The sequence below is a fragment of the Spea bombifrons genome, chromosome 3, assembly GCF_027358695.1.
Source record: "Spea bombifrons isolate aSpeBom1 chromosome 3, aSpeBom1.2.pri, whole genome shotgun sequence".
NCBI classification, from domain to species: Eukaryota; Metazoa; Chordata; class Amphibia; order Anura; family Pelobatidae; genus Spea; species Spea bombifrons.
The window spans coordinates 3,585,201-3,598,877 of record NC_071089.1 but is presented as its reverse complement, the minus strand read 5'-3'; the positions used below and the strand labels follow the sequence as shown (position 1 = coordinate 3,598,877).

General features: G+C 46.5%; 1 protein-coding gene across 1 annotated transcript in view; it reads left to right on the top strand.

Moving 5' to 3' along the window:
- BABAM2 (BRISC and BRCA1 A complex member 2) overlaps positions 1-13,677 on the top strand; it is a 57,229-nt gene that overhangs the window by 14,825 nt on the left and 28,727 nt on the right. The window contains exon 7 of the mRNA XM_053458899.1: positions 7,124-7,233. Coding sequence (XP_053314874.1) covers positions 7,124-7,233 — 110 coding nt within the window. The remainder of the gene's footprint in view (positions 1-7,123; positions 7,234-13,677) is intronic.

Genomic DNA, 13,677 nt, shown 5'->3' with positions numbered 1-13,677 from the left:
GAGGGGATTAAACATGTGTGGAATGGACAAACAGCTGAGAACACGTCTCTGTTACTCCAAAGCAGGCACTGATAGGTTGTTGCCGTAGAAACGTGTTTCTTTTATGTAATTAAACCTCCAAATTAGAGAATGACAGATCTGCAGATGTTTTGTCTGTGCGGATTAACGTCTTTAATACGTTTCTTACCGGCGGAGACGCTCCCCGGGCCGACCCTTCATGCGCGGTGGGGGTCAAAGGTCAAATGTTCAGCTTTTTTTTTTTTTTTTTTTTGCAGATTCCCTTTAGTGAATATTCCCCCTTATCATTATCCCAACCTCAAACAACTTAACATCTATACAGTAATAACCCCCGGCGCTGTATACAGTAATATAACCCCCCAGCGCTGTATACAGTCATATAACCCCCAGCGCTGTATACAGTAATATAACCCCCAGCGCTGTATACAGTAATAACCCCCGGCGCTGTATACAGTAATATAACCCCCAGCGCTGTATACAGTAATATAACCCCCCAGCACTGTATACAGTAATATAACCCCCCAGCGCTGTATACAGTAATATAACCCCCCAGCACTGTATACAGTAATATAACCCCCCAGTACTGTATACAGTAATATAACCCCCAGCGCTGTATACAGTAATATAACCCCCCAGCGCTGTATACAGTAATATAACCCCCCAGCACTGTATACAGTAATAACCCCCAGCGCTGTATACAGTAATATAACCCCCAGCGCTGTATACAGTAATATAACCCCCCAGCGCTGTATACAGTAATATAACCCCCAGCGCTGTATACAGTAATATAACCCCCCAGCACTGTATACAGTAATATAACCCCCCAGCGCTGTATACAGTAATATAACCCCCCAGCACTGTATACAGTAATATAACCCCCCAGTACTGTATACAGTAATATAACCCCCCAGCACTGTATACAGTCATATAACCCCCAGCGCTGTATACAGTAATATAACCCCCCAGCGCTGTATACAGTAATATAACCCCCAGCACTGTATACAGTAATATAACCCCCCAGCGCTGTATACAGTATTATAACCCCCAGCGCTGTATACAGTAATATAACCCCCAGCGCTGTATACAGTAATATAACCCCCAGCGCTGTATACAGTAATATAACCCCCCAGCGCTGTATACAGTAATATAACCCCCCAGCGCTGTATACAGTAATATAACCCCCCAGCACTGTATACAGTAATATAATCCCCAGCGCTGTATACAGTAATATAACCCCCAGCACTGTATACAGTAATATAACCCCCCAGCACTGTATACAGTAATATAACCCCCAGCGCTGTATACAGTAATATAACCTCCAGCACTGTATACAGTAATATAACCCCCCAGCGCTGTATACAGTAATATAACCCCCAGCGCTGTATACAGTAATATAACCCCCAGCGCTGTATACAGTAATATAACCCCCCAGCGCTGTATACAGTAATATAACCCCCAGCGCTGTATACAGTAATATAACCCCCCAGCGCTGTATACAGTAATATAACCCCCAGCGCTGTATACAGTAATATACCCCCCCGCGCTGTATACAGTAATATACCCCCCAGCGCTGTATACAGTAATATAACCCCCAGCGCTGTATACAGTAATAACCCCCAGTACTGTATACAGTAATATACCCCCCAGCGCTGTATACAGTAATATAACCCCCTAGCGCTGTATACAGTAATATAACCCCCAGCGCTGTATACAGTAATATAACCCCCAGCGCTGTATACAGTAATATAACCCCCCAGCGCTGTATACAGTAATATAACCCCCAGCGCTGTATACAGTAATATAACCCCCAGCGCTGTATACAGTAATATAACCCCCAGCGCTGTATACAGTAATAACCCCCAGTACTGTATACAGTAATATACCCCCTAGCGCTGTATACAGTAATATAACCCCCTAGCGCTGTATACAGTAATATAACCCCCAGCGCTGTATACAGTAATATAACCCCCCAGCGCTGTATACAGTAATATAACCCCCCAGCGCTGTATACAGTAATATAACCCCCCAGCGCTGTATACAGTAATATAACCCCCAGCGCTGTATACAGTAATATAACCCCCAGCGCTGTATACAGTAATATAACCCCCAGCGCTGTATACAGTAATAACCCCCAGTACTGTATACAGTAATATACCCCCTAGCGCTGTATACAGTAATATAACCCCCTAGCGCTGTATACAGTAATATAACCCCCAGCGCTGTATACAGTAATATAACCCCCCAGCGCTGTATACAGTAATATAACCCCCCAGCGCTGTATACAGTAATATAACCCCCCAGCGCTGTATACAGTAATATAACCCCCCAGCGCTGTATACAGTAATATAACCCCCAGCGCTGTATACAGTAATATAACCCCCAGCGCTGTATACAGTAATATAACCCCCAGCGCTGTATACAGTAATAACCCCCAGTACTGTATACAGTAATATACCCCCTAGCGCTGTATACAGTAATATAACCCCCTAGCGCTGTATACAGTAATATAACCCCCAGCGCTGTATACAGTAATATAACCCCCCAGCGCTGTATACAGTAATATAACCCCCCAGCGCTGTATACAGTAATATAACCCCCAGCGCTGTATACAGTAATATAACCCCCAGCGCTGTATACAGTAATATAACCCCCAGCGCTGTATACAGTAATATAACCCCCCAGCGCTGTATACAGTAATATAACCCCCAGCGCTGTATACAGTAATATACCCCCCAGCGCTGTATACAGTAATATAACCCCCAGCGCTGTATACAGTAATAACCCCCAGTACTGTATACAGTAATATACCCCCCAGCGCTGTATACAGTAATATAACCCCCTAGCGCTGTATACAGTAATATAACCCCCCAGCGCTGTATACAGTAATATAATCCCCAGTGCTGTATACAGTAATATAACCCCCAGCGCTGTATACAGTAATATAACCCCCAGCGCTGTATACAGTAATATAACCCCCAGCGCTGTATACAGTAATATAACCCCCAGCACTGTATACAGTAATATACCCCCCCGCGCTGTATACAGTAATATACCCCCCAGCGCTGTATACAGTAATATACCCCCCAGCGCTGTATACAGTAATATAACCCCCAGCGCTGTATACAGTAATAACCCCCAGTACTGTATACAGTAATATACCCCCCAGCGCTGTATACAGTAATATAACCCCCTAGCGCTGTATACAGTAATATAACCCCCAGCGCTGTATACAGTAATATAACCCCCAGCGCTGTATACAGTAATATAACCCCCCAGCGCTGTATACAGTAATATAACCCCCAGCGCTGTATACAGTAATATAACCCCCAGCGCTGTATACAGTAATATAACCCCCAGCGCTGTATACAGTAATAACCCCCAGCGCTGTATACAGTAATAACCCCCAGTACTGTATACAGTAATATACCCCCTAGCGCTGTATACAGTAATATAACCCCCCTAGCGCTGTATACAGTAATATAACCCCCAGCGCTGTATACAGTAATATAACCCCCCAGCGCTGTATACAGTAATATAACCCCCCAGCGCTGTATACAGTAATATAACCCCCAGCGCTGTATACAGTAATATAACCCCCAGCGCTGTATACAGTAATATAACCCCCAGCGCTGTATACAGTAATATAACCCCCAGCGCTGTATACAGTAATATAACCCCCAGCGCTGTATACAGTAATATAACCCCCCAGCGCTGTATACAGTAATATAACCCCCAGCGCTGTATACAGTAATATACCCCCCAGCGCTGTATACAGTAATAACCCCCAGTACTGTATACAGTAATATACCCCCCAGCGCTGTATACAGTAATATAACCCCCTAGCGCTGTATACAGTAATATAACCCCCAGCGCTGTATACAGTAATATAACCCCCAGCGCTGTATACAGTAATATAACCCCCAGTGCTGTATACAGTAATATAACCCCCCCAGCGCTGTATACAGTAATATAACCCCCCAGCGCTGTATACAGTAATATAACCCCCAGCGCTGTATACAGTAATATAACCCCCAGCGCTGTATACAGTAATATAACCCCCAGCGCTGTATACAGTAATAACCCCCAGTACTGTATACAGTAATATACCCCCTAGCGCTGTATACAGTAATATAACCCCCTAGCGCTGTATACAGTAATATAACCCCCAGCGCTGTATACAGTAATATAACCCCCCAGCGCTGTATACAGTAATATAACCCCCCAGCGCTGTATACAGTAATATAACCCCCCAGCGCTGTATACAGTAATATAACCCCCAGCGCTGTATACAGTAATATAACCCCCAGCGCTGTATACAGTAATATAACCCCCAGCGCTGTATACAGTAATAACCCCCAGTACTGTATACAGTAATATACCCCCTAGCGCTGTATACAGTAATATAACCCCCTAGCGCTGTATACAGTAATATAACCCCCAGCGCTGTATACAGTAATATAACCCCCCAGCGCTGTATACAGTAATATAACCCCCCAGCGCTGTATACAGTAATATAACCCCCCAGCGCTGTATACAGTAATATAACCCCCCAGCGCTGTATACAGTAATATAACCCCCAGCGCTGTATACAGTAATATAACCCCCAGCGCTGTATACAGTAATATAACCCCCAGCGCTGTATACAGTAATAACCCCCAGTACTGTATACAGTAATATACCCCCTAGCGCTGTATACAGTAATATAACCCCCTAGCGCTGTATACAGTAATATAACCCCCAGCGCTGTATACAGTAATATAACCCCCCAGCGCTGTATACAGTAATATAACCCCCCAGCGCTGTATACAGTAATATAACCCCCAGCGCTGTATACAGTAATATAACCCCCAGCGCTGTATACAGTAATATAACCCCCAGCGCTGTATACAGTAATATAACCCCCCAGCGCTGTATACAGTAATATAACCCCCAGCGCTGTATACAGTAATATACCCCCCAGCGCTGTATACAGTAATATAACCCCCAGCGCTGTATACAGTAATAACCCCCAGTACTGTATACAGTAATATACCCCCCAGCGCTGTATACAGTAATATAACCCCCTAGCGCTGTATACATTAATATAACCCCCCAGCGCTGTATACAGTAATATAATCCCCAGTGCTGTATACAGTAATATAACCCCCAGCGCTGTATACAGTAATATAACCCCCAGCGCTGTATACAGTAATATAACCCCCAGCGCTGTATACAGTAATATAACCCCCAGCACTGTATACAGTAATATACCCCCCCGCGCTGTATACAGTAATATACCCCCCAGCGCTGTATACAGTAATATACCCCCCAGCGCTGTATACAGTAATATAACCCCCAGCGCTGTATACAGTAATAACCCCCAGTACTGTATACAGTAATATACCCCCCAGCGCTGTATACAGTAATATAACCCCCTAGCGCTGTATACAGTAATATAACCCCCAGCGCTGTATACAGTAATATAACCCCCAGCGCTGTATACAGTAATATAACCCCCCAGCGCTGTATACAGTAATATAACCCCCAGCGCTGTATACAGTAATATAACCCCCAGCGCTGTATACAGTAATATAACCCCCAGCGCTGTATACAGTAATAACCCCCAGCGCTGTATACAGTAATAACCCCCAGTACTGTATACAGTAATATACCCCCTAGCGCTGTATACAGTAATATAACCCCCCTAGCGCTGTATACAGTAATATAACCCCCAGCGCTGTATACAGTAATATAACCCCCAGCGCTGTATACAGTAATATAACCCCCCAGCGCTGTATACAGTAATATAACCCCCAGCGCTGTATACAGTAATATAACCCCCAGCGCTGTATACAGTAATATAACCCCCAGCGCTGTATACAGTAATATAACCCCCAGCGCTGTATACAGTAATATAACCCCCAGCGCTGTATACAGTAATATAACCCCCCAGCGCTGTATACAGTAATATAACCCCCAGCGCTGTATACAGTAATATACCCCCCAGCGCTGTATACAGTAATATAACCCCCAGCGCTGTATACAGTAATAACCCCCAGTACTGTATACAGTAATATACCCCCCAGCGCTGTATACAGTAATATAACCCCCTAGCGCTGTATACAGTAATATAACCCCCCAGCGCTGTATACAGTAATATAATCCCCAGTGCTGTATACAGTAATATAACCCCCCAGCGCTGTATACAGTAATATAACCCCCAGCGCTGTATACAGTAATATAACCCCCAGCGCTGTATACAGTAATATAACCCCCCAGCGCTGTATACAGTAATATAACCCCCCAGCGCTGTATACAGTAATATAACCCCCAGCGCTGTATACAGTAATATAACCCCCAGCGCTGTATACAGTAATATAACCCCCCAGCGCTGTATACAGTAATATAACCCCCCAGCGCTGTATACAGTAATATAACCCCCAGAGCTGTATACAGTAATATAACCCCCAGCGCTGTATACAGTAATTTAACCCCCAGAGCTGTATACAGTAATATAACCCCCAGCGCTGTATACAGTAATATAACACCCCCAGCGCTGTATACAGTAATATAACCCCCCCAGTGCTGTATGCAGTAATATAACCCCCCAGCGCTGTATACAGTAATATAACCCCAGCGCTGTATACAGTAACATAACCCCCCCAGTACTGTATACAGTAACACCCCCCCAGCGCTGTATACAGTAATATAACCCCCAGCGCTGTATACAGTAATATAACACCCCCAGCGCTGTATACAGTAATAACCCCCACACTGAGCTGATGCTTTATTGCAATGCTAATGAAGTCCGTTCCTCCATAGACTTCCATTAGTCAGAAAGTCCAAGTGGGTGATTAAGACTGAGCCATTCTATTCCCCACAGGCAGTATGATAAGGAGTCGGGGTGTTTAGTAGATCGGGGATCAGATAACAGAGCGAGAATCATACAAACGGCTGATATGCAGCTGCCTGAAAACGTTAAATTATGGGGCAAAAACTACAACTGGGGTAAAAAAGCTTATTTTTGTTCTAGACAAAAAATGAATAGAGATCCGCTGTAACATTCTTGTTAGCAAAAGTTCTGGAATCTGCTTTTATGAAGATGTGCCGTTCTCTCTCTCTCTAGGACTCCAACGAGGATCCGGGGGAAGACGTCGCTCTCCTCTCCGTCAGTTTCGAGGATGCCGAAGCCACTCAGATTTTCCCCAAACTCTACCTGTCGCCCCGAATAGAGCAGTAAGTGCCCTCGTTTCTACACCAAATCTGTGTGAATGATCCGTGTTTCTGCTGCCCCCGCAGAGCCGTAACTTTACCGATACATTCCTGGACTGTGCAAAAGAGAGCCCCACGTTAACGGTTATACGCGCAAGGCACCAAACCACTATACCCCCCTCTCTCTTCCCCTGATGCCCCCTCTCTCTTCCCCTGATGCCCCCTCTCTCTTCCCCTGATGCCCCCTCTCTCTTCCCCTGATGCCCCCTTTCTCTTCCCCTGATGCCCCCTCTCTCCTCCCCTGATGCCTCTTTTCTAGGAGGTCAGAAGGTTTGATGGGTATGAGGGTATCGCAGGGGTCTGAAGTCCTATCTGTTAATTGGTCAAAAATATCCAGAAAAATGTCTTGTAAACCCCACCCCCTGCCATGCGTCTAAGCCCCCCTGTAATACAAAAGTGGTCCCTGTGGCCATATGTTAGGAGGTATCTGCACACAATTCAGAAAATGGGCTGAAAACCGGCGCCTACGCGTTTCCCGTCCTGGTGCGCCCCCGCGCGTTTCACGCCCCCCCCTTTGCGCCCCCCGCACGTTTCATGGCCCGGTGTGCCTGCGCGGTGTGAATGCTGCGCGGGTTTAGAGGTCTGTGGGGCAGATGATATTTTTTTTATTTGGAAAAACTTCAACAATAAAAAAAAAAAAAAAAAGAGGAAACTGCTTGAAACGCAGCGGTTACTTAATCAGGGAGAGGAATCTGATCTGTTATAGTGGGATAGCAGCGAGTCTTCTCCCATAACTCCCAATAGTCATGGTTTCCTCAGAACAGTCCCCATGTCCTTGATAGCTGCCCTACTGTCCTGCTTTTGCGGAAAGTTGGGAGGATGGACCAGCGGAGGAGATCCTCTGATCTCCCCCGACCTTCCTAAAGAGGCGTAAAAGCAAAATATCGTATGGATGCTGTCACCTGTCTTCAAGCAGGGATTTGATCTGTGATATAGTGCTGATAAAATCACCATTTGGGATTCTCAGATCTAATTAAATTAGATGTGAATACAGCCGGATCCAGACTGTGTGGCCCCGAGAATCTGCCCACTCGGCCTGAGACTGGGGTAAAAACCCCTGGGAATCTGCCCATTCACCCTGAGACTGGGGTAGAAACCCTGAGAATCAGAAAACCAGACGCAGGAGTGGAGAGCCCCGGGGCAGCTCCAGGTGTGTCCCCCGCACGGCCCCCTCGTGGCCCCTCAGGGCTGTTCCTGCTTGTATCGGATGGATTATACGTTCAGAGAATGAGGTCATGTTTGTGTAGATGGATACCAAGGGAGAGGCCGGTGCCTGTCAATCAATCCGCCTCCAAAACAAAACCAGCAGAACCCCCAACACCTGACATGGGCGGAGGGGTGTGGTTAGTGACAGGGGCGGAGCTTTACCCAAAATTTGTGCCCTATTGAGGGGTATTTGTGTAACTGAGTGAGGCATTTAGAAGAAGAATAATGGGCAGGACGTACCGGTATGTCTATAGGGGATTCTCGAGATGCGTTTTTTGGACGTACCGGTACGTCTGTAGGGGACTGAAGGGGTTAAATATTCTTTTGGAAGTATTTTGGCTGAAAGTTTGGAGAATTGAGTATTATCTTGTTCATTCCCTGTCCGGTCTCCCTTCTCCCGCCACCTTTATATAGAACCGATCAGCAACTTTACAACAGGTGAGAGAGAACCATAACTGGCGGCTTCCCTGGGTAGCCTAAGCAGAGCTCTACATTTTGGGGGGAGTAGCATACTGCACACAGGGGTGGGGCTTGCCCCAGACAGACTTAAGTGGGTGGGGAATGGGTGTGACCGAAGCAATTGACCCGGAGACTTTGGGTCAGACCCGGAGACTTCGCAGGTACGGAGATAAACGGGAGCTCGGAACGGATCGCTCTCGGACCGGCGTGTAAACCATCCCAGCGCCCCAGGGTAACCCATCGCCCTCGGCATCCCTTTGCCAGCCTTCTTGTGTGTTTTTTTTATTTTTTTTATCAGTTTACATTGAATGGTTTATGTGCAAAATGAACCATTTCAGACAGAAGAGAAGTCTATCTGCCCCATTTACCCCCCCAGCCCAGAGCCCTACGATGGATAAACATGGAGTTTGCTCAGTTACACCCAGCAATAAAGTCGCTATCGGTTATTTTGCTGATAATGGCTTCTTATTTCAGCAAGCGGAAAAAAAAAGAGAAAGAAAACACTTGAGCGTGGCTTCAGGGATGCGGCGACCTTGCGAATGTGCTTGGTGCTGCGCTGTGCGTCCTTCACATAGCGAGCCTGTATTTACGTGTCCTTGGATGAACCGACCCAACGCGCACCGACGCTTGTTTGCAGAAGATCTCCTGAGATTCTCTGCTATTTCTAGTACCAGCGCTGGTCTGTGATACATACAGAATGTAAAGCAGGGAAAGGTTCCTTAACCCTTCTGCTGCCACACGTTACTCATGTCAAGTACCTATCTAAAAAAGCTGATTTTCGTCTTGAAGTCGGAACAGCCTCCCAGCAGAAGTGGTAGAGGGTAATACAGCGCGGGGATTAAACATGCGCGGGAAAGACATACGGCTCCTGAATCTAAGACGAGACCAACGACTGATTAAGATTTGAGTCGTTACAGCAGGTATCTAAAATAAATGCCCCGCGGAGGGCCGCAATTTCTAGTTGGCTCCGTGGCTCCCCTCCCCCGCAGACGCGATTCCGCGCGGCCCAGGAACACGAGCGCTTTTAAGGTCATCCGATTGAAGTTTAAGCACATTGAACGGTCTTGGCTCTGCCTTTCATGCTCTGCACACGCAGATCAAAGATAAACCACAAGAGATGCATTCTTTCCATTCATCCCCGAGCAGCGTAAATGGAGATAATAACTAAACGCAGAGCCTGGCGGAGCCTCCGCCGACCCCGACTACTTCTGCGGGATTTGGGGAGGTAATTGTATGATAAATATTGTCGTGCTTGGGGGATATTTGCTGGGAATAAACATACAGACGCTCGCATGAGACCATCTGGAGGAACACGGCTGGCGTTGGAGCTGTATGGAGACAGCCCTGTCAGCGAGGCCTTCGGGGTCCGAGACGTGCTATCCTCCCAGTCTGGGACGGGTTCCAGAAATGGTTTCTGTCTCCGAATCTGAAAGAAAGAAAGAAAAAAAAGTCCACTCAGCATTTTTTAATTCTTTGTCCTACATGCAGGGAAGCACGAAGCGCCACTCCTTAAAACCTTCCTCCTTTTTATATCGGCTGCGAGCTTCCACAAAGATTTCTTCTATTATCCCGAGGATTCCAGAACAGAGATCAGCGCCTGTTACACAAACAGGATGCTCACCAAGCGCTTGCCTTTTGGCATTTTGTTCATGTTTTGATTATTTTTCGCATAGGTTCAGCAATAAACCACACCTCGTAGCTTCATACACCCTACACGCACTTACACACCTATGTTAAGATGTACACTTTCTCACATACACTTATGCATGCACATCCATGCTCACACGCTTACATCCATGCTCACACGCTTACACATCCATGCTCACACGCTTACACATGCACATCCATGCTCACACGCTTACACATCCATGCTTACACATTCACATCCATGCTTACACGCTTACACATCCATGCTTACACGCTTACACATCCATGCTCACACACTTACACATTCACATCCATGCTCACATGCTTACACATCCATGCTCACATGCTTACACATCCATGCTCACACGCTTACACATCCATGCTTACACATGCACATCCATGCTCGCACGCTTACACATACACATCCATGCTCACACACTTACAGATACACGTCCATGTATTCATACTCTCTCACTCGAACCACCTCAACCACAGCTTTCCCTCCGGCTGTGAGCAGCCTCTCGTTCACCCGCGGGGTTGCGTAACCCTGCGTACCGCGACCCCGCTGCATCCCTTTTTTCTTAAAAGCTAACCAGTCTTTGGTCTCGTCTTATATGGAGGACGGCCTTATACTTATCCAATGGCGTCCTGTATGATATATAATAATCCCTAGGGGTCCCGGCGTCCCACCAGGCACAGGGTTTTGTTTCCGGTCAGCCCGGCCGCAGTGACCTCCGATCGGAGGCCGCGCGTGTTTTTGCAGCGTTTATTTGCCGGGAAATCCCTGCAAACCCCCAGACAAAGCCCCCTGTGTGCGGAGCTGGGTCTGCCGGCACAGCAGCCGTCATTTACTGGAAGAAGCCGCGTCTGGCCGGGACGGCAGGCAGACCCGCCTTTGTAGCCGGAGTGCCTTTGTTTAGTGTATTCTGGGACCCGCCGCCCCGGAATGGGTTAATCATTTGGCAGACGGGGGTTCCTGGGAGGATCTGGCTCCGCTGTTACACGGAATGCTTGCCCAGGCTGCGGTTCCTAAAGAGTTAAAAAGGCTGCCCTCTGAAAGTTACATTCTTTCATGTTTTTTTCGGGCACAAAAAAAAAGTAATAATTCCAGGAAAAAAACCCAAAACTATCCAATCCTTACCTAAAAAAAGGTCAAATTCATAGCTCGATATCATCAAATTCCATTTTTATTTTATATTATTATATTTAAAATTTTTTTTTTAAAGCACCAACGTATTCCGTAGTGCTGTACAACTTAAACACGGGGACCTTGCCCGTGAGCTTACAATCTAGCCTCATGACACCGTCGCACACAGCTCCTGGTAAGAGGGGTGGGCTCCTGAGACCCCTGCGCGCGGGCTGAATGGACCATGTGATCAGTGTCTTATTTTATGGCTTTGCTGTTGCAGCCGACTCCTATAAACAGTCTGTATATCGCTGACTGGAGCCAGATTTTTTTTACAGCAGTGTTTCTTTGGTGTTTTTAAACCAAGTTACCATGGCAACCAGCGTTCCTAAGCAACGCACAATATTAATTTTATGTTTCGAGAATACAGCCTGTTCTGTTCCTCACAAAAAAACTATTTACAAGTTTTGTTTTACCTTCTGGTCGGGTGCAACAGGCTGAGAACATTCATACACAGCAACACACGCTACCTACTTCAAAAGTTTGGGGTCACTTGGCTGTTTTCATGGAAAACAAGGACATTTCTGGCTGTAACGTAATAACAAAAAGGGGTTCTAACCATCAATTATCCTTTTAAACTTAAACTTGGATCCTGAAACACAGGAGTGATGGGAGTGATAAAGGGCCACTGGAACACAGGAGTGATGGGAGTGATAAAGGGCCATTGGAACCCAGGAGTGATGGGAGTGATAAAGAGCCATTGGAACACAGGAGTGATGGGAGTGATAAAGGGCCATTGGAACACAGGAGGGATGGGAGTGAGAAAGAGCCATTGGAACACAGGCGTGATGGGAGTGATAAAGGGCCATTGGAACACAGGAATGATGGGAGTGATAAAGGGCCATTGGAACACAGGAGTGATGGGAGTGATAAAGGGCCATTGGGACACAGGAGTGATGGGAGTGATAAAGGGCCATTGGAACACAGGAGTGATGAGAGTGATAAAGAGCCATTGGAACACAGGAGTGATGGGAGTGATAAAGGGCCATTGGAACACAGGAATGATGGGAGTGATAAAGAGCCATTGGAACACAGGAGTGATGGGAGTGATAAAGGGCCATTAGGACACAGGAGTGATGGGAGTGATAAAGGGCCATTGGAACACAGGAGTGATGGGAGTGATAAAGGGCCATTGGAACCCAGGAGTGATGGGAGTGATAAAGGGCCATTGGAACCCAGGAGTGATGGGAGTGATAACGGCCTCTGTACACCTATGAAGAGATTCCATTAAAAATCAGCCTTTTCCAGCTACAATATTCATTTATAACATTAACCCCGACTGCACTGGATTTCTGATCTATTTCATGATAAAAACCTTTTAGATTGTAAGCTCCCTTGAGGAGGCCCCCCTTCTGTAAATCCAAATTATGTAATGTGCTACTAATGTGCAATTTACTCATTGTACAGCGCTCCGGAGTATGATAGCGCTATACATTATAGTGCATCCAACAACATTTCACATCACTGATTGGTTGCTTGAAGCAGCCAATGAGTGGCAAGAAAGTTCTCTCTTTGACGTCAATGGGGGGCATTTTCCCTGCATAGGGGGGAAAGTTAGACCTCAAGGGGCAGATCATGAAACTTTAAAGGGGGCGCTCGTCCGTCAGGTACATTAAAGCTGCCGTGATGGCTGGAGTGACCCTTTCAGTATCATGAAGGGTGGGGAGTTTTTAAACATCCATTTGGGGGTGTTGGGGAATAAATGATTAGGGGGAGCGCGCTATTCATAAAATATTACACGGTGACGTCACATAAACGTGTCACGCAATTGCCATGTCATCGATTTTGTAGGCAATGTGAGTTTTGGGGAACTTCACTTTTTAATTAATTCACCTCCTGGCAATAACGTCTCATTTAGCTGGCTTTCTGTCCGAGACTGGATCCACTGCAGGATTCCTTTTTATCTAATA